The sequence below is a fragment of the Chinchilla lanigera genome, unplaced genomic scaffold (assembly GCF_000276665.1).
Source record: "Chinchilla lanigera isolate Chin_1 unplaced genomic scaffold, ChiLan1.0 scaffold00093, whole genome shotgun sequence".
In the NCBI taxonomy this organism is placed as follows: Eukaryota; Metazoa; Chordata; class Mammalia; order Rodentia; family Chinchillidae; genus Chinchilla; species Chinchilla lanigera.
In genome coordinates, this window is record NW_004955494.1 from 6,805,207 (window position 1) to 6,832,279 (window position 27,073).

The following is a 27,073-nucleotide window of genomic DNA, read 5'->3' on the forward strand; positions in this document are numbered from 1 at the left end:
GGAGAAGCAATCCAAATGAAACACTTCCGGAAATTTTTAGGTAAGCAAGATGCCTTCCATTATCCATTTTTCTAATTTTTTCCACTCAGGCAGCCGCAGCCTGCCGCGCAGCTCCAACTCCCCTCCGCCCGCCCCGCCCACTCGGCCGCTCCCGACACCCCCTCCCCCGGCTCCTGCCAGCCTGGCCACTGAGCCTGCGCACAGGAGGCCTCGCGCGGCGGGAGGTATGGGCGGGCTCGGAAGCCCCGCCTTCGGCCCGGGGCCGAAGGGGGGAGGAAGCGGAAGTTGGGGGTGGGCCCTCGCGGGGAGTGAACCGGAAGTGTAAATCCTTCTGCTTCTCCTCCGCCGGGCGGAACCTCCTGTGCTGGGCCCGGTGTCCGCGAAAGAACTTTCTTTCTCCCGCCCCAACGGTCGCGGCGGCCCAAGGCCTCGCCCGCCTGGCGGCCCGCGCGCCTCCCCGCTGCTCCTCGCCCTCTCGCCGCGGCTCCGCTCGTGCTGCCGCCTCCGCCGCCGTCCCCAGCCCGGCCAGCCGGCCAGCCCGCCGCAGTGATGTGCGACAAGGAGTTCATGTGGGCCCTGAAGAACGGAGACCTGGACGAGGTGAAGGACTACGTGGCCAAGGTGAGCGGGGCGGGCGGGAGCTGGGGTCCGCCGGGCGGGAGGGTCGCCGGCTCGCGCGGAGGACTGCGTGGGCCCCGCTTCCTTCTTGCCCCGGGGAGGGGAGGTGGTAACTGGCAGCTGGCTCCACCGAGGCGCTCCCGGGCGCTGAGCGTTTGAACTTGGCCCTCTTTCTGCTCCGGGGTTATTTAAACCTTCCTTCGAATGATGTAATTCTCCATCTTGGACTTTGCTGTTACTCAATGAAGTCACCTGAGTAATGAGGCTCAGGGGAACGTTTCCTTGCACTTCGGGTCGGATGGGATTTTAAAGAATTCAGGGACCGTGTGCGAGAGGACCGAAAATAGCCGTAGTTTAAAACGTGTTGAAACTTGGTGTCACTTCACCGTGCAGGGTTCACTTTGGGTGTGGCCTTCTTCCTCTCCCCCACCACAATAAATACGCATTTGCTCCGGGGTAAGATCGTCCGTCGGTACCTGGAGTGTTCAGGAAATCTGAGTAGCTTTTCAGAAAGCATGTTAACTTCGGTTACACCGTTCTGCTCCTTGATTTCATCTGAAGGGCTTACACGTGTAGTAAGTAAAGGTGCCCTTTCATCACAATATATTTGAGGGTAAAATCATGAATAAGAAAGCCATACTCAAAGCCAAACCCAAAACATAAAACTGAATTCCTTTGGTGGTGAAATGGTAAAGTTAAAAGGTTCCAAGCTAGCCAGCCTTTGACTGCTGAAACGTGTATTTTGAAATATCAGAATCTGGTGTGATTTTAATGAAAAGTTTTTAAAATATGTCTTCCCAAATAAAAGTGTAATTTTATGACATGGCCATCAAGGACATCTTGCTCACCTTCTAAAAGTGTGAGAAGCCAGTCTAAATTCCACTTTTCCAAAGGATATGACCACTGGTCAGTGTTAGGAAACAAGCAGAAATAGTTTCTTAAAACTTGGGGGATTGTGCAAGGCACACTGCTCTTAGGTTTTCCTCTGTTTAATGCCATTACAGTGTAGACTTGCTGTGTGTATTTGATCTACTTGGTTGTTATTTGCGGTGGATTTTTAGGACAGGCTGCCTTCTGATCACTACCTTCTTGACAAGTGGAAGATTGAAGCTTAGAGTATTGTCTGTTTCAGTGTGTGATTAGAATGGCCTTTGGTTTTCCCACCATGGTGGGACCTAGGCTATTTGAAATACTAAAAGTTGATAGGTACTAACTGAATGTCCAGCAATAAAAATAGCACAGTGTATCTTCCTGGTAACATTATGTATTCTTGGTGAGGCTTGTGAAGTAAGCTTATTATTAGTCCCATTTTACAGATAAAAGAACTACCATGGAAGGCGCTAAGATAGCTATCCAAAGGTCCAGATTGTGCATGATGAAGCTAGAGCTAAACTGCTGACTCCAGAAGTGAGGCTTTCGAACTGGGCCGTAAAGTCTCCCATAATCTAAAACAACTATAAAAGACTATGATCAAAGATTTCTACTAGGACATTCCCAAGACCCACATGCAGGCAGATCAGTTGTACACAGATCTCAGTCCCTCAGAAACATGTATGTAAAATTACATGCTAATAAAATCAATTAGTTTAATTTATTTTCAGGTATTCTTAAACATGAGGTTAATGTTCAGTTTGACTTTTTTCCCCTGACTACCATATCGCCTCTGTCAGTAACAAAAAAGTTGTATGTGAGAGGAAGGGCAGTGTTCCAAGACAAGTAGTGAAAGGAAGTATTGAAAATTGGTCTGGCCATAAAGATTGGAGTGTAGTGTAGTCTTATAAACAGACCATGGAGCTTTCTCTTTTCTTAGTTTTATTGAGCAATGGATCTCTTAAAATCTTTTTACTTTGTTACAAAACTAATAAAAGCAAACAGCTAGCACTCCAGTTTGAATATTGGCTAAGCTCCCTTTTTAGGCCTCTTCACACTCAAGTCTTTATTGCATAGTTTCTTCTGCTCAGCAGCAGTCCTCTGTACTTACTCACCAGCTCACCTGTTGGACCCCTCAATATGTGGACACTCACTTTCTGAGTTTGTGTAATGTGTACTTACTAAGTGTGTACAGAGAAAGCACTGAAGAAGTATGTGGACTGGTTTTCCTTCTTAGTAGCGAATGTCAGATATTCAGTACTCTTGTGAGATCTTTCACATTTAGTATTTTCCTTTTTTTAAGCTATTTTAAAAATTCAATAATTGTATTTTCTTGCTTCTGACTTTTCTGCAGAAATCTGAAGTGTGGATAGTCTTCAGTTGTTGATTTTAAGTAAGTCTTTGAACTCTAAAAAGTCATTTCAAAACCACTGAAAATTGCATGCTTTTAAAGGGAAAAAAGCAGCATGTGGAGAGATATTTAGCCTATTCTGTATTAAATGTTTATCTATAACAAAATGATAACTGAGGCAATTTTTAAGTCTTTCAGCATTGCATTTTGGCTTCTTGGCTGACTAAGCTAAAGGCCGTGTTGCGTTTATTCATCTATTTTGTTGGACACCAAGCACTTTACTAGGCCTGAGATGATGCTGAGGAAGTTGGGCGCAATGTTTAGGAAACTTCAGCATCTACACTTAGCACACCTGTGTGAAAAATCTCACAGCGTTTTAAAGCAGTATGCAAATCACAAGTGATGATTTGGTTGTCCAGTTGAAAAAAAAAGTGAAAGCTAAAAAAGGAAAAGTATCATAAGCAGCTACAGTAGATACTTATTGCCCCATTTGCAATCTATATGCCGCCTCTGGGTGACATTATTTTTGCCCTTGTCTTCCATTTCTACCTTAATGTTAATTTCTCCCATTGGCATTAATTCTGGTAAGATTATCTAATGGATAGATACCTCTGATAAAATTCCAAATGAAGCTCACTGTTTTCCTGTCAGAACTGTTTCTCTTTCTGTTGTCTGCATTTTAACTTAGGACCTCATGACCCAACCATTTATCCACACTAGACTTGCGGGGATTTTCCTAGATTTCTAAAGGTCCTCAAGACTACCTTCTTAGTCTCTCACATCCATGCTTCACTCACAATTCTTAGCACAATTACTTTAGGTTAGTTGCTGCTGTTTTATAACCTGGACTGTATTTTCTTTGACTGTAGTTCTCCCAGTCCATTTTAGCTGTGGGAGGGCTGGTATAATGTGAATGTAAGCATACAATAGTACCTTTTTTCTCAAGAAACCTCTTTTACTGTCCTTAAGATACCTTTGTGTGTCCCATTACTTATTTAACATGGGCCATCTTCTACTTGGTTCAGCAAACTAGTAGTGATGGTGTGGTCAGAACTTGTCTTTCTCACCTTCCTGGAAACCCCCTGCTCCAGAACCTACCACGCTCTGTTTTGCTATAGGTCTTTCTGGGTGCTCTTTCTTCTTTCTTGACTAAGTCTGCCCACATTTGACCTTAGCTCCCAAGCTGGTGAGCTCCTGTTAATCCTCTTAGAGCAAATATCACCTCTTCCAGAGTAACATTTCCACTTCAAATGGAGCACTGCTTCTTTTACTATGTCATTTATCAAAGTGTTGTGCCATTGCTTGCATATCTTTTTCATTAGGCTGTCAGCTTCTGGAGGGCAGAATTTTTAACTTGGTCATGATTTCAGTAAACTTCACTACTTAGTAATAATTACCAATGATTGGTTAGCTTGGGTTGACAGAGAAGAGAAAACACTTGGCAAGATACTTTTCACCACCCCCTCACAGTATTTCATTATAGATAATAGTTCCATTTTAAGGATGAGAACACTGAGGCTTAGAAAAGTTAATTTCACACAGTTGCAAAGTAGTAGCATAACTGGGATTTAAAGCAGGGCAGGCTGAATCTAAAGCTTATGCACATACACAGTTTTTTTAACCATATCAGGCTGTGTTGAAAATAGTTGTCCAGCTTCTGAGTTTACAGCCGCTTAGAATCAGCACGTGAAGAAAATGAGGAGAAAGGAACTTACAAGAGGCAAGTATAACAAATTGGTTCTGTGAATAAACACTTGGGAAATAGCTACTTCTAATTTTTTTAATTTTAAGTGTAATGATTTGGAAATAGTTGGCATAGAGATAAACATCTCTGTAAACTTAAATTTCCACCAGAGGCTCTCTGGTCAGGGTGTGTCTGTAAAGAGACTTATTGATAGCTTGTGTAAACTTTATTTAAACTCAGAATATTATTTATAGTTTTATGTTCATAATTGTGAATAGATACAGCACAGAAAAAGTTAAATTGTGTTAGTTTGCCTTAGGAAAAAATAATTTACTGAGCTTTCTATTGATAATGGTTTACATCAAACCGTACTTTTAAAGGACCATTTTTTTAAGATTTCATATATTTGAGTGTAGTCCACAAGTATCATTTCATTCATGGGCTTTCTCATTACTTATAACCCCATGAGTTTAGATGTTTTAGAGAGGTAGGACTTGCCCACAGATTAAATAGCTTGCCCAACAACACAGAGCTCTTAAGGGAGAAAGCTGAGATTTGAACCCAGTACTGTGGGCCCTTAAGTCTCAGAGGTCCTTGGCTCTTTACCACTGCATTCCCCCCTTGACCTTTCTTTCTTAATGATGCCAGCTAATTACTGAGTATGAAAGTGTTAAAATGAAGAATCATCACAGGATGGGAAAAATCCCTTGAGACTGCTTAGAGATGAGGTTTGTGAAAGACTTGTTGGGCGATTAGGAGTTGTTCTGATAAATGGCCCCTTGAAAATCCCCAGCGGGTTTGTGTATGTGGTCTCTTGTTTACTGGGACTTCTGTTTCACTTGCTGTGAAACACTATACATCAGGTCTCCAACTTCCCTTTCTCTATGGTTTCCTTTCCCTCTCCAGCCCCCATTCTAATGACATCTGCCTTTGACACTGCGATAGGTTTGAAAAGCAACAGTTGCGCCCCGCGTGAGAAGATAGGATCTCTTGGACCTGAGAAAGGTATCAACTCTGATCTTTAGAAATTGTAAAACTAATTATTGGGATCATTTTTCACTTTTCTGAAAAAATAACCAACTTAAAATAGCCAAAGAGGTCCTGATTCAGTCTGCTTTCCATTTGTTAGTTGTAGGTAGTTTCTCTTTTTTAAATTATCATTTTTCTTATTAAAATATATCACTTTGTATTGCTTTCTACAGAGGACTAGACCCAGTAAGAAAGCCAGTATCAGTTGATGTAAGATATAGACATTGCCAAGCCTTCAGGAGAGATGCAAAATTTAGTACAGTATACTTTCTATTAGGCTTTTAGTCTTTTGTTTGGTGAATATGAAATAAAGGAACATAAGTGTTTTCTTAGATGTATTTTGCTTTGAGATTTTAAACATCTTTCCATTAGTACAGGTGATTAAAAGTTTTTGAATTAAAACTGATTTAAATTATAAGATAAAATGCTTGTTTTTAAAATAAAGCTGTATTAAATAGAATAAAGTGAAACAAAATATTCCAGTGCCTATTCCCTCTATTCATTTGGCTTCTTTTAATATATAAAACTGTAAGGTACTGTGTTTTTAGGACGAATGTATACAGAAGACAAAAACTAGCCTGTAATTACTACTTAGAAAACTCCTATTACCTTGAAGAAGTAAAATCAAATTAAAGTACGAATTAGAAAATGGAACAGTTAAGAATGAAGGGTTGAGGACCTCCCACCCCCAGTCCCTGTGAACAGAAGCCCTGCTTAGTAGTTCATATAATGAATTTCAGAAAAATGTTGGGACTGCACTTACTTCATCTATTTCCTCCTTAGAACATTGTATAAATACTGAAGCAAGATCATAAGTTTGAGGCCAGCTGAAAGCCTGAGGCTAACTTGGACTATAAAGTTGACCTTGTGTCAAAAAAAGTCTATAAGTATTTCACTTCTGCATTTTGCTTTTTAAAATTCCTTAATAATGAATCTTAGACTTCAAATTGAAATTTATTGAGTACTCCCTTTTTTAATGGTGTGTAGTATTTCATGTTATGGATATGCCATAATTGATTTAACTGATCCTTTATGGCATTAGTTGCCAAACCTATGGCACATGTGTTATTTTTTTTTTTTTTTAAGACATAAGATGTTAATGTATGACTTTGTTCTAAACTAAAACCTCAGTATTCAGGTTTAATTGCAGTGCTGGTACTTTGTGATAATAAGTGGGTTTGGGTTGCAGTTTGCACATTCATCACTAAAAGGTTCACTATCACTGCTTTATGGCAAACATTTTGTCTCCAGTTTATTTTCACAGTTAAACAGCATTATAAGAGTCACATCTGTATGTACACTGTGACATCTTCTGAGGATGTGCACCATGCTCCTGATGCAGTTCCTTGGACTTAGCCACACATCAGCACACATGAGTCTAAAGGTTCCCTCATTCTGTGAACAGTTCTGGGCACCTTTACATTGTTTTAGTTTTTGCCATTTAGCTTGGTGAAAAATGGTATATTTGTTTCGGTTTGCATTTCTTTAGTGAAGACATTTAACATCTTACCAGAACTTTACTAGCCATTTGTTGTATTCCTTTCCCCAACTTTTCTGTTTACATCATTTGTTCATTTTTCTATGATGTGCTTGGTTTCTAATAGATTTATTTAAGCCCTTATAAATTAAAGAAATGAGTTTTTGTCATCTCTTGGAAATATTGTTCCCACTTTGTCTTTTGACCTCAGGTTTTTTTATTGTTCTGAATAGTCTTCTACCTTGGATATTATGTCCCAATATTTTGAATCGAATAGTTCTCTCTCCCTACTTCTCATTGTCTTTTATTTTGCTCTTTATTTATGCTTTGGGTTTCTTATAAGAGATACCATAAGATATTTAAGCTTCTGAGTCTGATTTATTTTACTTAACATTGGTCTCAAGGTGTATCTGTTTACCTACAAATGACTCAAGCTTATCTTTCTTTATGACAGAGTAGTACTCCGTGGTGTGTAAATACCACATTTTCTTTATCTGCTTGTCTGTTGATGGGCATATAGGCTGTTTCCAAGATTTAGCTATTGGACTTGTACTACTTCATACATGTGCATGTATCTCTGTAATATAATATCTAATTCTTTCAGGAAGATACGGAGAAGGGGACTATCTGGATCAAATGGAATTTCTAGTTTTAGTTTTCTCTGAGGTATCTCCATACTGAAGTGGTTGTACTAGTTTACATTCCAATAACATAAGGGTTCCTTTTCCCCACAGCCTCACCAGCATTTGTTTTTGCTTGATTGCTTGTGCTAGCCATTCTTTCTAGGGTAAGATGGAATCTCAGTGTTGTTTTAATTCGTACTTCTCTAACTTAGTCCTCACCTCTTAAGGATTTCACCTACGCTGGCACACTGAGAACCCAAGTTTTCAGCACTCGGGAGCAAACCATGGCTCTGCTTATTGGTGAAGTGTGTATTCCTGTCTGATTTGCCCTGCATAGCATTTCCTAAGTGCTTCTGTAGTTGATCCTTGATTCTTGCTAGTGTAGTATCTAATTCAGAGCGTTCTTCCTGTGTTGTGCTCCGTGGTTGTTTCTTAAACTTGAGAGTTTTTGGGCTCCTTACTTGACTGACAAGTCACTGGACTCAAATTTGGAGAACAGTGCCTTAAGAGTCTCAAAACTTTTTCTAGAGAATGTGTCTTAGTTTTGAATGTGCCAAGAAGAATTTCATTCCAATGAGCTGTTGAAAAACTGGTATTTTTTAAAAACTGATATATTTTTGATACAGTGCTTATAATAGGGCATTTGTCTTATAGGAGAGGCAGGTAGCTTCCCAGCAATTGAAGTCCCTTCCTGAGCCTGAGGAATTCCCTACTGTTCAGCATAAATATTGATGAAAAAAATAAAAATAAAAAGAAATAAAAAAAAAATATTGATGAAATGTGAGGTTTCTACCACAAGAAAAGCCAAGAAGGACGAATAAATGCTTTCTCTTGCCTGCACAGGAAATGGGCTCATACCCCAAATAGGACTAATTTGATGCTTCTGTCTGAAGTGAAGTCTTAAAATTCGGGTGCAGTAAAGGAGGTAGCGGCAGCAGTGATCTATCCAATTGCCAAAACTGAACTAGTAGGATGCCACTTGTAGTGTGTCTGCTGTGCCCACATGGTTTTTGTGACAGATTTTGAGTTTTCTTTACTTCTAAGCTTCCTTGTTTCCTACCCAGTTCTTAAACCTTCTCAACAATTCTGGGAGCTAGTTTTAGTATTTCTGTACTGAATTACACTTCTGTTAGTTAATCTGAATTAGTTTCCATTACCTGCATCTAAGAACCCCTTATTTTTTACCTGCCAATCTCAGTTATACTCTAGATTTTTTGAAGATAGAGGGAAGATGAGATAGAAAAGGAGGGAGTAAGGGAAGAAGGAAGAAAGGAGGGAAGGAAGGAAGGAAGGAAGGAAGGAAGGAAGGAAGGAAGGAAAGAAAGAAAAAGAAAGAAAGAAAAGAAAGGAAGGAAGGAAGGAAGAAAGAAAGAAAGAAAGAAAGAAAAAGATTGATTTTCATGACTTCACTGAGACTAGAATTTGGAAGGAAAAAAAAATTTTCCTGCTATACAGATTAATTAAATTTGGATTGGATTGGTATTTGCAGAAACTAGCCCTTTGTTGTCTTCCAGGTTGTTTACTATATGCCTTGTGGTAACAAATGTTCCTAGTGTTTATGATGTTCATTTCTCCTCTTAAAACTGCCTCTTAGTTTTCAAGCTCAATATTTTAAACTCATTGAACTTCACTCAGCTTTCCTATTGCAATGGCAGTAGTTGTGTAAATATGCCAGCTTCTGTCATTTTAGAATTTCAATTAAGATTTTATTAAACTATAATATAAAGTTAAATTTATTTTAAAGCTCTGTACAGGAGAGTACTTTTCACTGTGGATTCCAGTAGACCAGGGTTTAATAGCTGACCTTAGCCACCTGTTAACCTCAACCAAGTTACTTCATTTTGACAAGCCACAGCTTTCTCATCTGTAAATGGAGATTATAATAGTCTCCCATTCATGGTTTGTATAATTCTAAAAGAATAAATACAGATTTAAAGGGCAGTACCTACACACTGTTAACTGTGCAGTATATATACAAAGTTGCTATTCATGTTGTCTGTAGAGATCCTTTCCTAAGTGAAGCCTTAGGCCAAGTAGGAGTTGGCAAACTTTTTGTAAAGGACCAGCTACTAAATAGTTTAGGTCTTGTGAGCCATACAGTCTCTATCACAGCTATTTTTCTGTGCTGTTGTACAGAAGCAGCCATAAAGCGTAGATAAGCAAATGAGCTGCTGACTGTGTTCCAATAAAACTTTATAAAAATAGACAGCAGACTGGATTCGGAATAGAACTCTCTAAAAGAAAAAGTAATGAATTTGAACCCTAGGCAAGTGGTATAGAAATATTCTGAAAATTAAGAATTGTTATTTGTAAACATTCAGAGAGGAACTTACTTAGATTCTTAAACTGAAAGGAAGTTACAAAATTTTCAGGTGTCAAAATGTTCACCAAAAATGTTTCAAAATTCTCTCCCTGGCCCTTGTGCCAGTCCATGACCTGGCTTGGTTTCTGACTCCAGCAGTGAATGAGAAGGCTGTTAGCACAGATTTTACTGATTCATTCATAATTCATTCAATATATATCATTTGTGCACTGCAGTGGTAGCCATTGTATTGGATAGGCATGGAATACAATCGAAATAATACTTGAGGATGCTTCTTTGGGGGTTCAGTTAAAAATGTACAACAAAACAGCAAATAAAATAGTTATATGGGTTCTGAGTAACTTATTTAATACAGGAAATATGGGTAAAATGTCAAAAGCAACTATACATTTTTCTTGAAAAAAATATACCTTTATATAAAAATAATAGAGTACTGTAAGAACAAGGTGAAGTTCTTCCAATATAGAGGAGAACCAGCACTAGAAAGCATTAGATTCAAATCAGAAGATAATGGGCAGAGAAGGCCTTCTCTCTTTCAGGTGTAGTGTGTGTAACAAATTAATATACCCATAGATATATGTATAATTTACCCTCACAACTATCCCCCATAGGCCTTTTTCCCATTTTATAGTCAGAGAAAAGGAAATTAAATAACTTGCCTGAGATCTTACAGCTGAAGTAGTGGACAGACAGAATTTGAACTCTGAAGTGACTCATTCCAAAAGAATATTCCTATTCCTTTCCTGTCATTTTACAGTGAAATATTTCAGAAATATGAATGAAATACATAGATGAAAGACATTGAAGTATTATAGTAGATAAAGCATTGAGGTTGAACGAACAAAAATAGGGGAGAAGATACAAGTTTGAACTGATAGTTAGAAATAGAACTTTGCAAAACTGAAAATTCAAGGTAAAGAAGGTCCCTATACTTTTGTGGAGAATTAATAAACACAGTGAAGGACCAAGACACACCCTAGTTGAAATATTTAACTTTACTTTTTAAATATGTAATTTTTTAAAATCTGCTAAATACCAACATTAATTTCAAAGGAATAAAATTATCTTTAGATTACTTTCCGATAGATGGTACTGGAAAACAAGAAACAAGCAGTTCTGTTAGGAATACAAGATACGAAAAAATATTCAAGTTGTCATTATGTATAATGGAACAGCAAAACAATCTCAAGAAAGTGTACATATCCTTCTTTCCACTCTGTAGATTTATGGTGACAGAACTTGAGACTTAAGGGCTGAATTTTTATCGTGCCCTTCCCTCTTTTTCCTCTCTCTTCTCCTCCCTCCCGTTTTTTCCCCCTCTTTTTCCTCTCTCATCTCTTCTCCCTCCCCTGTTTTTTCCCCCTTCTTCCTTTTCTCTCCTCCCCTGCATGTAGTTATTTACAAACACAGTTTTCAGATGGTTAGCAATTGAATTGAGGCAGTAGGTGTTTCCCAGGCTGTGTAAGATTTTACAAATAAATTCCATCAATGCAGGCATGAATTTGTGTCTTGTAAATGAAGCTACTTATTTTTTTTTAAACTAAGATGTTGCCATAATATGTACAGTGGATTTTCTTAAGTTTTATAGTCTTTCTTCATACATATACTCATTTGATTACTAAGAATTTAATTTTATACAAGTAAGAGGTGTTTTTTTAAAAATGCATTGCTATTCAATGAGAAAATATCTGTGTGACTAATTGCTTTTAAGCCTTACAAAAGAAAAGGTGTGTGTACTTAACAAGTAAATGATCTGGATAAAACTACGAATTTCCAATTTTAAATTACTGACATCATTTTTTAAAAAATGATTACATTAGAGATTCTGAGTAAATGCTTAGATGAGGGAAGATTTGGGGATTTGTTGTCCCCTAAAATTTTTGTGGGTCAGAAGGCTAGATACTTAAAACGTTTTACAAGTTAAAAACACTTGACAGGAATTGAACTTTAAGCCAGGACATGGTGGCACACACCTGTGATCCCAGCACTTGGGAGGCTGAGGCAGGAGGATCATTGTGAGTTTGAGACCAGCCTGGGCTAGCTTGAACTGTATAGTGAGCTCAAGGCCAGCTTGAACTGTATAGTGAGACCCTATCTCAAAATGAGCTAAAAAAGAATTAAACTTTACATATGCACTTCAATTTTTCCTAGTTCATGTTTTATTTCATTAGCTCTATGTGATACTAATGATAAGTAAATTGACTTCAATGAACCTACAATTTGAATATGTTTCCAGACGTTTTGAAGTACAGGTAACTCCAAACACCAGCTATTTGTACAACTGTTAAAAACACAGCCTCATTTTCTTTTCTTGTTTTGTTACTATGGATGGTTTCTTTTTTGTAGGATTCTCAGCCTTTACTGTGCTTTGTAGCAGTTTGTCAGTGAAAATACCCCTTTTAGAAATACGTCTGAGATGAGGAAATTGTCAGGAGACGTTCACGCTCTGGTCAGGGTCAGCCTCATGTGGATTTTAGCTAGTGCTAAGAGACTTCCTCCTTTAACTAGTAGTAAGCAAGCTGCCTTGCTTGCTTTGGTACCTTCTTCCCACCATGAACTGTTTTTCCGCTGCGATGCCTGTCTGCCATTGCCTTGGAGCTGGCTGATGATGGGCTGAAACCTCTACAAACTGTAAGCCAGATAAACCTTTTCTCCTTTAGCTTGTGGGTGTTGGGTATTTTGTCCTAGCAATGAGAAAAATAACTAAGACAGAATTTGGTGCCAGAGAAGTGGGGTTGGGTATTGTGGATGTTGGATATTTTGTCCCAACAAGGAGAAAACTAAGACACTTAAAGTATTTCAAGAAGATACATTATATATTATTTATTAGACAGTAAGTTATGGGAGTTATCATTCCTTTCTTAAAACAGTTTCTAACATTGGAAGTTGTATATATTTGGTGTGATACATCTATTAACTTTAGAAAATGTATAGTGAAAGAATGCTGTTACACTTCTTAGACCTTCTTCCTCTCTATTGTGCCATCAGTTTTTCTATATTTAAGCACAGTATGACCACCTTTTCTTTTTTGCTTTGCTACTCTTTGGTACATTTTGCATTTGAACCCATTCCTGTGTTGTAGTTTATAACTTTGATGTTGTTTGACACACTGATGGCACTTAATATAATAAACATGACTCTTCATTGCAAAGTCACATCCATTTTAAGGGCTTTTATAGAGGGGGCTGCACAGGAAGAGAGGTAGAAAAGGAAGGACCATAGCACTCATCTCAAAAGGATCTAGTGTTTTAAAAACATTAAACGCTATACTCTTGAGGAATGCTGAATTCTAAGCAAGGATAGGTAATACTTAATTGTAGCTGAATAAGGAAACATTGGTTCAACTGTATAGAATTTGATAAATTTAATACTTTGGCTGCTTTCTACTATGTCAGGTGTCCAGTAGTAATTTTCATGCCCTGTTACAAAATGGTCACACGTGTGCTAATTTAATCTGCTCTTAGTGGTGTTGAGGGACATTCAGTCTCCTGTGAGAGTACAGTATGTATTTATGCCTTAGAACTCACTTGCGTAGATGCACACATGTTGGAAATCAAAGGAAGAGACTGTTTCTTTTCATCTTACGAAAGAAGGCCTGAAAGGAAGTTCTCAGCAGGAGTCAGGTGGCCATTTTATTTAGAAACAGTATGAAGAATGCTTTCCAGCTGAACGTTTAATGTCAGACCTAATCCAGCATAGTAAAGGCCTATAAAAAGTACTGAATCTAGTAAATTATCCTCACCAAACCACACTTCTGAGAAGCACATAAAAGATTTTGGAGTTAAAAAGAGGAAATCTGCAACTATTAAGAAAATCTGTTTTCTAGTCCGTGTTAAAACCAATCAGGAGAATAGGGGAAGCAAAAGTTGAAAAAATAAGAAGCTAGTGAACTGTGGCAGCCTTCAAAACCCTGTAATTTCATATTAAGTTAATTAACCATGTCACAAAGGCTTAGTTGGTTTTCCATTTCTGGTTCTATATGTAAATAATAATCTTATTTTAATACAATTAATATCTTAACCTTTTGTGGTGGATTGACAACTGCTGGGCAACTTGTAACACCCAGCTGAACTGAGTCAGCGTGGTGCTTGGTGTGGAAGGCCTACTTGAGGATTGTTGCAGCAACGTAAGAAGAATGGGAGAGGAAGAGATGGTGCTTTTGATTCTCAATCTCGGCTGTTCTCATCATAGGAGGGCTCAGGGCCTTGTTGTTGCTGAGAATGGCAGCAGTTCTTTTCAGGGGAGCTCTGGTCCTTACCTTGAGGGTCACTTCCTGGCTCCAGTGCAGATCCTTCATCCCACTTGCACAGACTTTCTGGCTTCCCCCACCGACTTTTGGGCCTTCCCAGTGCAGATCCCTGATGGAGACTTGTGTGAGACATTGCCGTGGGCTCTGTGCCTTCAGTTGGACTCGTGGAGGACGTTTCCATGGGCTCTAGGTCTTCAGCTGGACTTGTGCAGGACGGTGCTGTGGGATTCAGGCCCTCAGCTGGATTCTTTGGGTCTCTAGTATGTGAACAGATTTCTTGCACTGTTGTATTTGACTCTGGTTGACTATTATAAAATAATCCTATAAATTATGTGTCCTGTATTATATCTTTTCTCTTGATACAACACCTTTATTTTCAGGATAGTCTGACATTCTAGTATCAGGTTCCTCTTTTCTCCTTCAGTAACTTAGCACATTTAGTATTGGTTTGTTTCTATTGTGTTGCATGTGTATGTTTATTGTTCTCATGATTTTCCCCTTCAGTTGTATGTCTGTGCTAAAACTTTTGATATTTTGTTTTATTGCACTGTGATTAGAGAGTTTTAAATATACCAAGATTTTTCTATAGCCTGTTATAATCATGTTTTACTACTCAGTGGAAGTAGAAAGGATGGTTTCCTGCGAGTACAAAGCTTGGTGCACAATACGGTGAATCTCTGTTGATCATGCTTGCTGTGGTCTTGCTTGCCAAGAACTAGATCATCACAGTAGTTTCTCATGCAGTGCTATCTTGTCAGTTTCCTTGCTGTTTCATAGATTCATGCCTAGCTTATATATGTTTAAAATATGACATTAATATCTTTCTAATTCTACCTTATATATTATTACTCCTAGTAGTTTTTCAGGTATATGGTATATGCCTGATACATTTTCGTCTCTTCTGTATTATATCGTTCCGTTTTTAGGTGTCTCTCAATAATAGCTTATGGTTCACTTTTTTTAATGAAATCTAAAGTTGGGTCAATTAAACCAGCCACATTTACTGTTATAAATGGTCATTTAAACTTTTTAGGGGTTTTTAAAAATTATTTCAACAACCTTCATTTTGCCTTTTTTTAGCTAGGGACTTGTTTTATTCTTTTTTTCTTATATTCTTTACTCTTACATTGAAATATATCTATATATAATTTTATATATACATATATAATATGTTTAAAATTTGTAGGTCTTCTAGGTCTTAAATTCATCAAAAAGCATGTTTGAGTCAAAAATTTTCTAACTCAACAAATAAGCAGTGGTCTTTGGTTTTAGTTTCTCGAAATAAAATACCTATTTCATTGGTTTAATGCATACTCACTCTTAAATACTGAAATCTAGAAAGTGAGAATATCCTTCATAATCCTGTTCTCTAAAGCTGACTACTAATAAACTTGTATATGTATGTGTAGGTCATATATAAATGTATCCTAAGTTTTGGATCATACTCTGTCATCTGTAACCCACTTTATTTACTGAATAACATGGTCAGCTCCATATGTCAACACGACAGAGCCTCTGGACTTCTCATTGGCTTGTGGGAGTTCTTACACAGTACTGTGTGAACTCCTAGTCCCACATACACACAAGCTCTGAATCAGTGGGCATTTTATTGGATAACTGTATTGAATAACTGTCTTAGTTTAGTACTTTATAGTATGTTGTCATAATTGGCAATCACTACAAATTGTTAGTGAGGTTTAGAAGTACCATATTGTGGTACAAATAAATACCATATTGTATATAAATACTGTAGTATGTAGATAAAGTACCATAATGTTGTAGAAATAAGTATAAGACACAATTTCTGACCCCTAAGAACCTTTAAAATTAACAACACAAGATACAAATGCATGAAAAGTTAAATCACAATGAAAGACACGTTGCCAGTGCTCTAAGCTGTTGTGCATTCCCTTCACTGAGGTTCCTGTTCTTGGAACACCAACTAAATGGCATTTATTATTTGTATATTTGCTCCCCCAAAAAAGCAGCTAATTATTTGAATCAAAACTTGGCCTCTTTCATTTGTGCCTAACTTACAGTAAGTTCAGGCAGTGCTTGTGGAGTTAAATCTAATTGTAAGTAGTGTATCTTTTCTGATACCGTGTTTTATCATCTTTTTAAATCTACCTTTTATTAGTAAAAGAAGTAATACATTTGAAAGAAAAGACCATTATTACTTTGAGCTCTATGTGTGGTTTTTTTTTTTAACCTTTCTTCATACCTTTACATTAAATCTGCATGCTTGATGTAGTTTATATGGAAAGGTGAATGTACAGTTGTGGCTGTTTTCAGCACAAAGTCTTTTTAGCACTTTGTCTCCATAGCAAAGGTGCGGGAAAACCTATTTCCCTGGTTTTGGGTGTATGTGAGAGAGAAAACGGGGAGAAGTTGTATATTGACCTAATCATTGAGTGTCTTGTTATTTAGTACAAGAAGCTGACTGTTAAAAGAACTAGGGATGACCTCCAGCACTACCTCTCACTATGAAAAGCCTGAGGCCCACAAAGCTTGTGCTTCAGTGACGAGAGCTTCTGGCATCTACCTCGTGCTCTGTACAACTCAATACTGCATCTCTTCATAAAAGTAGAACTTAAGTAGGCAAGGGAAGGTTAGACAAAATTTAAATAACTAGAGACAGTACATTCTGCTACAGGAAGGAGATCCTAACTTGGGGTCATAGCCCCTTTTGGAGAATTGTGTGGAGAAAAATAAAAGGAACTCTTGAAAATGGTATATACACACAAAGAATTGTAGACTCTTTAAAAGTCTACTCGTGGATTGTCTGGTGGTCTGTAGTTCTCACATGGAGCAGTACAGAAGCAGTAGTTATCATACGGTATCTCTGTCATGGATTAGATTGTAAAATATGGTGCTTTTCGAATGAGGACAGTCAGCTGTTTCCAGGGAGCTACTCTAAGACCTGGCGTAAATGTAGCCCAAATCCCTGCAGCATCCCTTGTAAGAAAAGAGAGGACAACAGCAGCTATGGATTTGGGTTGTGACTCTTACATTACACACCACATATTTAACATCTGTGTGTGTATATTTACCCAGATATATTTGTATGACTTTACCAGATGAAATACTACTTTGAGAAAATTCTTCTGTTTAACTTGAGGATTTGCCTTCAGCCTTCGGGAAGCATTGGAGTTTTGTTTCTCCTCTCCTCTGCTAGTTGAGGTACTTCAGTGAAAAAGTTGGAGAAGTTGTGAGTAGGGAGTTAGTGGGACAGGCACATTTTATATTTTTGTGAGTGAGCAATCAGATATATAGATATCAAATATATATTTTGTCAATTAGTCAATCAGTGAAGAATGAAATTCTTACGGGAGAAGGAGGAGGATACTGTAAATGTACCTTTGTGCCCCTGGTCCTCATGTGCTTGTCATGCTTTTCACTTGTAACATCTTTGTCTCCTTTTCGAATTAGAGTACCCATAACCTCAGGATGAGTTGACTTAGTTCCCATCCCTTCAGTTTTCTGCAACAGCGTATAGGTATTTGGTAGCATTTACCAGCAAGACTGTCTGGAGCCTGAGGGTTCTTTGTGAGAAAATAATCTGTAACGTCACTCATGTTAGAAGTTTTCGGTGGTATTGACCATCTTGAAGAATCAGCTTCTGATTTCTCTTGATGCTGTTCTGTTTTCTGTTCGATTTCTGCCCTGCTCTGTAGGCTTTTCTCCTGCTTACTTTGATTCAGTCTACCTTTTTCTTAATGTTAGTGAAGTACGAAGATCTCTAATTTGAAGCTGTTTACCCTCCTACGTAGACGTTCAGTTCTCTGAATTTCTCCTTGTGGTGCTGTTTTGCTAAGGCCCTGCATAGAAGAACCCGTTCCTTTCTGTCAGCCGCACAAAGCCTTTGCATTATCCTTATTTTTTTGTCTACATTCATGCAGAATTTCAGGTCTTTATTTCACTTTGCAAGAAATGTAATTATTTCATGAACTTAAGCTTTAAGAATGGGAAAACGTCAAGAGGCCTCTTTTCCCTTCTTCCATCAGTGTAAACGTTTTTCTCATGCCTCTTTTATAAGGGAGAAGATGTCAACCGGACACTGGAAGGGGGAAGGAAGCCTCTTCACTATGCAGCGGATTGTGGACAGCTCGAAATCCTGGAATTCCTGCTGCTGAAAGGAGCAGATATTAATGTATGTAGAGAACATATGTTAATACCTAATTATGTGTATAATGTATGTTATTCTCGAAAAAATACTGTTGTATAATTTGGATAATTGTTTCTTTAGATTTGTGAAATAGTTACTTATAGAAAAGTCCAAAATTATACCGCATTTCCTGTAACTTAGAAATACAAGTAGGAATTTTAAAAAATAAGTCAAACAAACTTGACATTTCGAGGCTGATAAACTGAGGGTTACACATCTGCCCCATGGCTGCTGCTTTTCGAGTTCTGCAGCCTGGGGTGCTGGCACTTTCTGTAGCTAGCAGGTGCTGTCATGTAAAGGAGACTAGGATTCCGCACAGTCACTGTTCACGGTGGTCAGGTGTGAACCGCCATCGCCTGACTCCAGGCTGTTGTAACTTACGCAGAGTTTCAGATTGTTGTAAGTAACTCTAACAGCAAAATAGATGAGCTTTCACATTTCCGGAAATACCATGTCACCTGGCCCAGTTGTGGCAGTCTTCCTTTACCTCATCGGCTGTGTCCAACCCCTTCTCCCCTTCCTGTGCCACATGGCATTCCTTCAGTAATATAAAACTTAGGCTCAGAGAGCAAAATAACAAGTCACAAAATACGTGACAGATGCAGGGTTTGAGCTGGGGTCAAAGCTCCTTGGTAACAACTCTCCAGTGACTGGAAACTATCTTAGAGGAGAGATTCTTTATACTGTACAGAAGCAAAATAGAATTCATTAGTTTTGAAATATTCACAGAAACTCCCTAATTATATCTAGAAAGAAATGAACATGGGTAAAGTTGTTCTTTGTCCTTTCACAGGCTCCCGATAAACACCACATTACCCCGCTTCTGTCTGCCGTTTATGAGGGCCATGTCTCCTGTGTGAAGTTGCTTCTGTCAAAGGTGAGGCCAGTGTTCATTATCCCTGCTGTCTTTCCCATTATCATGTAACTATTTAATTCTTAATTTACATAAATTTCAGATGGCTGTAGGGACAGAAAACTAGAGGTAGTCACCAAAATCAAGCCCTAGAATAGCGCTACTCAAAATAGCTGGTCCCCAGACTTACCATTCAGTGGTGGATCGGGAGCTTGAGCGACTGTCTTGAATCAAGAAAATCTCGTATGGAAAGGTAAATAACTGTTAACTGAAGGAAGCACTGTATGTAGTAACACAGAAAATGTCATGCTTCAGAAACAGTCTGCAACGTGGCACCAGGCACAGGCATGCTCTGAGAGTGGCGCTGGCTTAAAATTTGGAAGCTCCATTTTTTAATAGTCCACACTGAGCAAGATTAGTAGATAATTTTACTAATGGCTAACCCAGCTGCTTTCTTCATGTGGTTGAAAAAATGGTAAATTTGAAGTTTCTCAGTGTGTTCTGTCTTCACTATTACACATAAACTCTTAGATGGAATTCAGAATCCAGCCTCTGAAATCGACCAGTTAACAGCATGAGCAGCCACTCTGGTTATGTTTCGTGTTGGAAAGCAAGGAATCTTTATAAAATAGAGGGACTAGGATTAATCCCAACATTACCATTTCATGACTATTTTATAGAAAGTGCTATTCATAATATTTTCATTTGAGATCTTAGAATAAGGCCTGATAAAAGAAATAAGAAAGAATATAAGTTAGTTGGGCATGGTGGCACATGCCCATAATCCCAGCAGTTGGGAAACTGAGGCAGGAAGATCAAAAGTTCAAGTCCTACCTAAGCAGTATAGTTCCTGTCTCAAAATTTTAACTATGACTGAAAAGAATTTTATGCTTTATAGGTTGAGCTGCAATAAGGTATGAAGTTGGAAAAGGGGTAACACATACTCTTGGCCCTTTATTACAGCTCTTTAAAGATACAGCTCTAAAGATAGTCCTCTAAAACTAGGGGTTTTTTCCACTCTTAGCTTCGTATTAAACACTGGATGTTTTGAATCTGTATTTGTTGTTTTGCCTTTTGGGTATATGTCTGCAGCAGTTTTCAGGTACCACATACCATACTGATAAGAATGATGCAGGTCTCCAAAAGCAAAAGTAAATGGCAATATCATCCTCCAACACTGTAGAGGGTACAACACATGTGATACGGTGTACCCACAAGGATTTCCAGGAGCTCTGCACGTCCCTCCCTGGCACCTTTGAAAAGACTATAAAATACCCTTGAAAACTAGATAATTTTATTCCCAGGGAAATACGTTTGCTTATTATATCAAAATATCGTTGCCATAAGCAACAGATACTGATTTTTGCTTCATAGCAGATTTGTATAACTCCAGTATTGTTATGAGTGAGGACTCTATTGCAAGTACAGAAACCAAGAATTAAACAGCAGAGAGATTGTATTGGTCAGAGAACTGAAGAGTTGAGGCTCGGCATGACCTTGGGTTTAGCCCACATGAGCAGTCTCTGGTTTTTTAACTGTCAGCTCTCATCCTGACTTAACTCCCATGGCCTCAGCATACCTGTTAGCGGAGTGTATAGTAAAAGAAATGAATGAATCCTTCTTTCCCCTCTTTTCCTGACCTTTTCTACTCAGCCAACAGCTTTGTTCTCTGAAAATAAAAACCGCTGTGGGATCCTGTTAGCTTCAGATTATTTACTGAATGAACTGCCTCCTACCTGGAGCTATATACATCGGAAGTTTTCTTCCTGATAGCTTTTTCCTCCTAGGAAAGCAAAACCAGGCATGTTATTGTTATGCTAAAGGGTGGAACCATTGTTCTTACTATTCCTTATTCTCACAACGTGGTGCTTCAGCTCATTAAGGCCTTGAGGTGGTAGTTTCCATTGTAACAGAATCTTCCACATTAAAGGACTGAAAGCCCAGCTTGACTTGCATGTATATTAGGCCCTAACACATCAACCTTCAGTAAGTACTGTGTTGCTAAATTATTGAGTTGTCTAACTTCTGAGGAATTTTCTCTTTTACTTGTATTCATACCACTTTTATTTGTGTGTGAGCCTTGTTTTTGTAGCCAAATAAATGACATTCGCAGAAGATTCTGTTGATGGCAGATCAGTTGTGGCCAGGTAGAGCTGTTGTTTTATATGAAAAAAGGGATTTTTTTTTTTAACTTTATAAAGCAGTATAGAAAATTTTAATCTGGTTTTATAATTAATTACATTGATCTTACCGAATGAGCTTCTTTAATTTTTTTGGAAATCTGTTGTGCTAAAATAGAACTATTAGGTGTACCTTTTAAAGATTATAATCAATATTTGTATTACATCTAGTTCTGCCTTTTATAAAAGTAGAATCCTATGGATTCTAAAATCATTGACATTTAGAATACATAATTAGCATAGGAAGTAAGGAAATAATAAATTGCAATTTGGAAATGCAGTATGATCACAGTTAATGGAGATGTTACGGCTTTTGTATAGATGTTGCCCCAAAGCCTTATTCAGTTATAGGGGTGGGGTGAGGTTCAGAGGTGGCTGGATCTGGAGTGTGTGGTGCTGGGATCCATGGTGTATGATTACTAAATCAGTCCATTGATTGATTTGGCTTCATTCTGGCTAGAGTGTGAGTGCTACATCCACCTAGGGTGGGTAGCCTGTGTAAGATCCAAGGGACAGAAAGAGGGCTAATGTGCTCTGACCTGCTGTTTGCACTGGACTATTTCTTCTCTGCAATGCTCCTCTCCAGGCCTCTGTACCTTGGAGCCAACCAACAGTAGACTGAAACATCTACAAACTGTGAGCCAGATAAACCTTTCCTCCTTGAACTTTAGATGTCAGGTATTTTGTCTCAGTAAAAAGAAAAGTAAGACAGAGGATCACAAACAAATTGCTAGAATATTTGGAATCAAACTATCTGTGATACATCACTTACAATTTACTGTGAAGTCAAATACATAAGTATTATTATCTCCATTTTTATAGATAAGGAAACCATTTGTCACAGGGATATCTAACTGCCAGAAAGTCAAATAGAATAAAGGGGAATCAAGATTTGTTGCAAGATGTATGATTCAATACCTGTATTCTTCCTCCTACTTGAGATTGGCCTTTAGAGTTAGCCAGTGCAGTTATGAGAAATGGAACCAGTCAGTATCTCCAGGTGAAAAGAATGTGCAGCCTAATTAATTGTTGAACTGATAAATTAGACAAATGGAGACAGCAACTGTAGGGCTTCTCCTTGAAGACTGAGGTCTGAGCACATGTCACACTAGCTCCCCCCACCTTTTTTAAAGGTTTCACTAGACAAGAACTATAATGAATGCTTAAAAGACAGAAAGCAGGCTGGATAGGGTTATAGAAGAAAACATTTCCAAGTGTGGTAGGAGCTGATCCTAGGCTGCGCAAAACCAAGTGATACCCAGTAGCACTGTACAGGGGATGGCATGTAAGTTGCATGTGCTTCAGGAGGAAGGAAAATGCAAGAAAGAATCATAAATATGAAAGCAGTATGTAAATAAAGCCAAAGCCCAAGAACTGGGAAATAACAAGGTAGAAGGGAGGTGATCAAAGCCCCTCGTGCTTTCCCCACGTCCAGAGTGTGTGAGAAATACTACCACAGCTGATATGAGTAGGCAAGGGGAAGGACAGAGGTGAAACAGGTACAAATGAAAGTCAGGAAGCACTGTGGGAAATGGAACCATGACAGAGGAGTGCATGTGAAAGAGGCGCCCACAGCAGAGGACTGGCAGCAAGCAGCGCAGTGCTCTGTGTAAAGGCCAGGCCTAGCACACTCCAACCCTGTTTTTACCAAAGGAAGAACAGATGTATAATCATGTGTTACTTAGAATTGTAATTATCTCAGTTGAATAAAGTTCTTTTTTTGTCCTAAAATCTTAACCAGGAATTTTTTTGGTATAAAATATTGTCTTAGTCACTTGGCCATTGCTGGGACAAGATATATAACACCCACAACTTGAAGAAGGGAAAGTTTTATTTTTACTTTATTTGGTGTTTAGAGGGTTCAGTCCCTGGTTGGCCAGCCCCAGGGCAGAAGGGGCAAGTGGAAAGGTCTGGCAGAGGAAAAGTGTTCACCTCCTGGCAGGTGGGGAGCAGAGAGGAAAGGGAGGAGCCTGGGACTGGAATATACTCTTTGAAGTCATGCCGCCAGTGACCCAAGCCTTCTGACACTGTTGGGGGACATTTTAGAACTAAGCAAAGATTGTACAAAAATACCCTCTAATCCAGAGGCAGCTAGATTTTTTTTGGAAGGGTCATCTATGCCTTTGCAGACCATAGTCACTCTCATTACTTCACCACCAACAGTACCCAGGTGCATAGGCATGGATGGCTTCGTTTCACTAAAGCTTCATTCATGGACACAAGAGTCTGGGCCATAGTTTCCCATCCAACCCCTGCTGTAGCACAAGGTTTAGAATTTGTGGTGTACATCACTTTAAAACCCTAGCCCCTCAGTATTGGATAATTCTTCCTCAGTGCTACAAGTTGAGTGTATCATTGTGGATGTTTTTATTAGACTCTGCTAGCCCTTAGTTGTTAGAAAGTTTTATAAACATAGCCAAAGGAGAGCTTATATGACAATGATCTGAGATTTTCATGGTTCATATTAAACTCCTCTTTCTGATCAAAGTCTTGAATTTGTACCTGAATACTAGCAGTAATGGTTGAGCACATCATTTAGAAGAGGGCTAATCATGAAAGGGTATTTTCGAACACTATCGGCTTATGGGTTTTCCTATGCTCAAAATTTCATTATCTTAAAGTTACATGTAATTTGACATCCTTGTCGTCTTTTTTGATTAAAAAAATTCCCTGTGAAATAGTTACCTCTAGCATCAATACTCTATTATGTTGGACATTTTGAATAATACTAGTATTTACTGTATGTTGAATTTTCTATACTTTTAGTATTTGTTAGAATTATAGTTTATATAATATAGGGTTTTTAGAAGTTTAGTATCCTTGCTCTTTAATCCTAAGGAAAACCACTTGTGAATAATCTACTATAGGATATTGTGGGGAAATACCCTAAATATATACTTCTTTTGTAATCACTTAAAAAATGTTACATTTGCTGTAACTTAGAACTTAGACAAATCGCTTTCGGTAATGCACCCTGGTGTGTATTCACATTCCATTCCTTACAAAATGTGTACCACTGTTGAAAGTAACCTTTTAGCCCTTCTGTGGGGTTAGGGATTTTTTAAAACAATCCTATCCCAGCAATATATGAATTAAAATTTCAATACAAGGTTAAAACATAGTCACTGTTTTATTTTTAGGTTACAAAAATAAACTGACACCACACTTAATTTGTTATAAACCATCATTTTGCTACTATTGATTTTTAGAGTACTAAGCTATATCTGAGAGGAATAAGTATAGGAGAAACTAAAAGTTTTCCTTTCTTTCTGTGCCTCATACTTCGTCGAATTTATATCCTTAAAAAGTCTAGACTGACCTTACAACAAGAAAAAAATACAACAGTGATGATTAATGCAGTTAATAATCACAGCTAGAATTCATAGCTGTTACTGATTCACAGCTGTTTCAGACCACTTGTAACTTAACTGTTCTTCATTTGTTGAGATACACGAAAAAGAAATCTGCTAAGAAAAAAATCATATCTGTTAATATTGACGTTGAATGAACATACTTTTGTTCTTAAGCAAGCAAGCACTTAATAAACTCGACTATCTTAAGTACCGGCATTATTGTGTCCCTAAGCATTGCACAGGTTTTGCTGCTTGAAGTTAGAGTTGTCTAAGATGTAAAGGCTGAAAGTTGGTCTTTTCCAGAATAAGCACATAGATGTACTTACAGATACTCAAATTACTCACTCCCTACTTACATCTAGTGAAAGCTAAGTAGTCACAAGCACACATTTTATGATTATTGAGAGCTCACAAAGTTCTGTGCTGTATAACATAGGCAAGTTTGATTTCAAATAAAATTTAGGGCTAGTGACCCTCAGAGGACTCACCCAGTGCCCTTCTGAATTGTCTTATTTTTAAAAAGAAACCACATCGTAAAGAACCTACCAGAATTATATAGGTACAAAATTTGTTCTGTAATAACTGAAGAACCAATTGTTATGTACTACTTTGATAGCTTTCACAAACACTGGACACAGCTGTGCCCGTTCTAAGCTCATTCTTTTTACATACTTAGCTCTTTTAGACTGGCGCATGCCACTATTTTATTTAGTTTCTGTGAATGACATGTTGCAGTGTCACACACCCTCAAGTTTAGCTCCTAGTTCAGTTTCTAATAGCTCTGTGGCTTTCAGCAGGTTCCTTAACATCTCAGCCTAGGTTTTCTCTATCATAATGTGGTGCCAATACTTGTCTCATACAGTTGACAGATAAAGTAGCTCATAGTTACATGGCATTTCCAGTGTACAAGTACAGTCTTCCCTTGGCAGTGTGACTGCTCTGAAGCTCAGTAAGTTTGGTATTGGATGTATTTTGACATAAACATTTTGTGCAGGTACTGGTCATATGTTCGGTGCTCAGTGTGATAGCTAGAACTTGTCCATAGTGTTGATTACCTTGTGACTCACCGTCCTTTCCAGCCATAGCAATGTTTGATACTGATTTTGGTACTGGCTGCACCTCCCAGAACCGATCAGTAATGAGTGTCAAAGTACCATTATACTGTTTTTTAAAAAGCTTTCTGTAAGTTAATTCCCCTAATCGTCAGAGTAGCCCTGTTTATCCTTGGAGAGACTGTGGCACTGTGTGTTTAGGAAACCTGCCCAAGATGACACAGCTGATAATAAAGTCTTTCAGTTCATTTTCTGTCACTATCACAAAATGCCACAGACTAGATGATTCAAGACACCTGGTTCTGCACACTAGTAAACCCAAACACCTGTTGCCAGGACCCAGCCAGAGCCTTTCTAGCTGCATCATGTGTGGTGGGGAAGGCGGAAGGGGAAGAGAGGATATGACTTAATTTTAACAGGTCCACTCTTTCAGTAACTGACTTTCCAGTAAGGACGTTAAGCCTTTGTTCAAGAGGGTAGAGTCCTTATGACCTATCACCCTGGTTAGGCTCCACCTCCTGACACTGTTTAGTGCAGACTGAGTTTCCAGCACATCCAACCTTGGGAGACACATTCAAACCACAGCAGAAGAGGGTTGAAATCTGGATCTGGTCAGTTCAGCTCCAGAGCCTGTGTCTGTACCTACTACATTAGCCGCATACTTTCATATGCCATTTGCTGCAGTGCCCCATAGAGTATAAGTTCTCGGGAAGTACTGTGACCAGTCAGGATTGTGTCCTCAGAAAAGGGATAACTTCCTGTAGAAGTGACAGCTCCCTGAAAACGCAGGCTTTATGAAAATAACATTGCATTGTTCAAGTAGAGACAAACTTTCATGTAAAACTTAGGCTGTTCTACCTCATAAGAAATAGAACAGCTCAACATTGAGTGTCCTTAGAAAGGAGTAATTAGAAGACTCTTTTTACCCATCCTTTTATTTTCGTGATGGATTTTCCTCTCAAACCTCAGAATGATCTATTCTTGCTAAAATATGATTGCAGTAGAGATATTAAAATTGCATTCTCACAAAGAGTAACGTAAGGACAAAACCTCAGCCGTTCTATCTGCTACTCAAAATGAACTATAGTCAGTTTCCAAATAAAAACTTTTTTAAAATGTAAAATGTATCTCATTGCTCATAGATGTAGGTTTCATTTGTTTTTATTATGTAAGTTGGGGTGTTTACTTGGAAAACTTGGAAAGTACTTGCCTCTTAAAAGTGAATTGAATCCGTGTGTGGTGATCC

General features: G+C 38.3%; 1 protein-coding gene across 1 annotated transcript in view; it reads left to right on the plus strand.

The window, feature by feature from the left end:
• Window positions 1-311: 311 nt before the first annotated feature.
• Window positions 312-27,073, plus strand: part of Mtpn (myotrophin) — a 38,937-nt gene continuing 12,175 nt past the window's right edge. Inside the window, exons 1-3 of the mRNA XM_005405470.2 lie at window positions 312-621; window positions 18,261-18,374; window positions 19,183-19,266. Of these exons, the coding sequence (XP_005405527.1) occupies window positions 550-621; window positions 18,261-18,374; window positions 19,183-19,266 (270 nt within the window). The 5' untranslated portion in view covers window positions 312-549. The remainder of the gene's footprint in view (window positions 622-18,260; window positions 18,375-19,182; window positions 19,267-27,073) is intronic.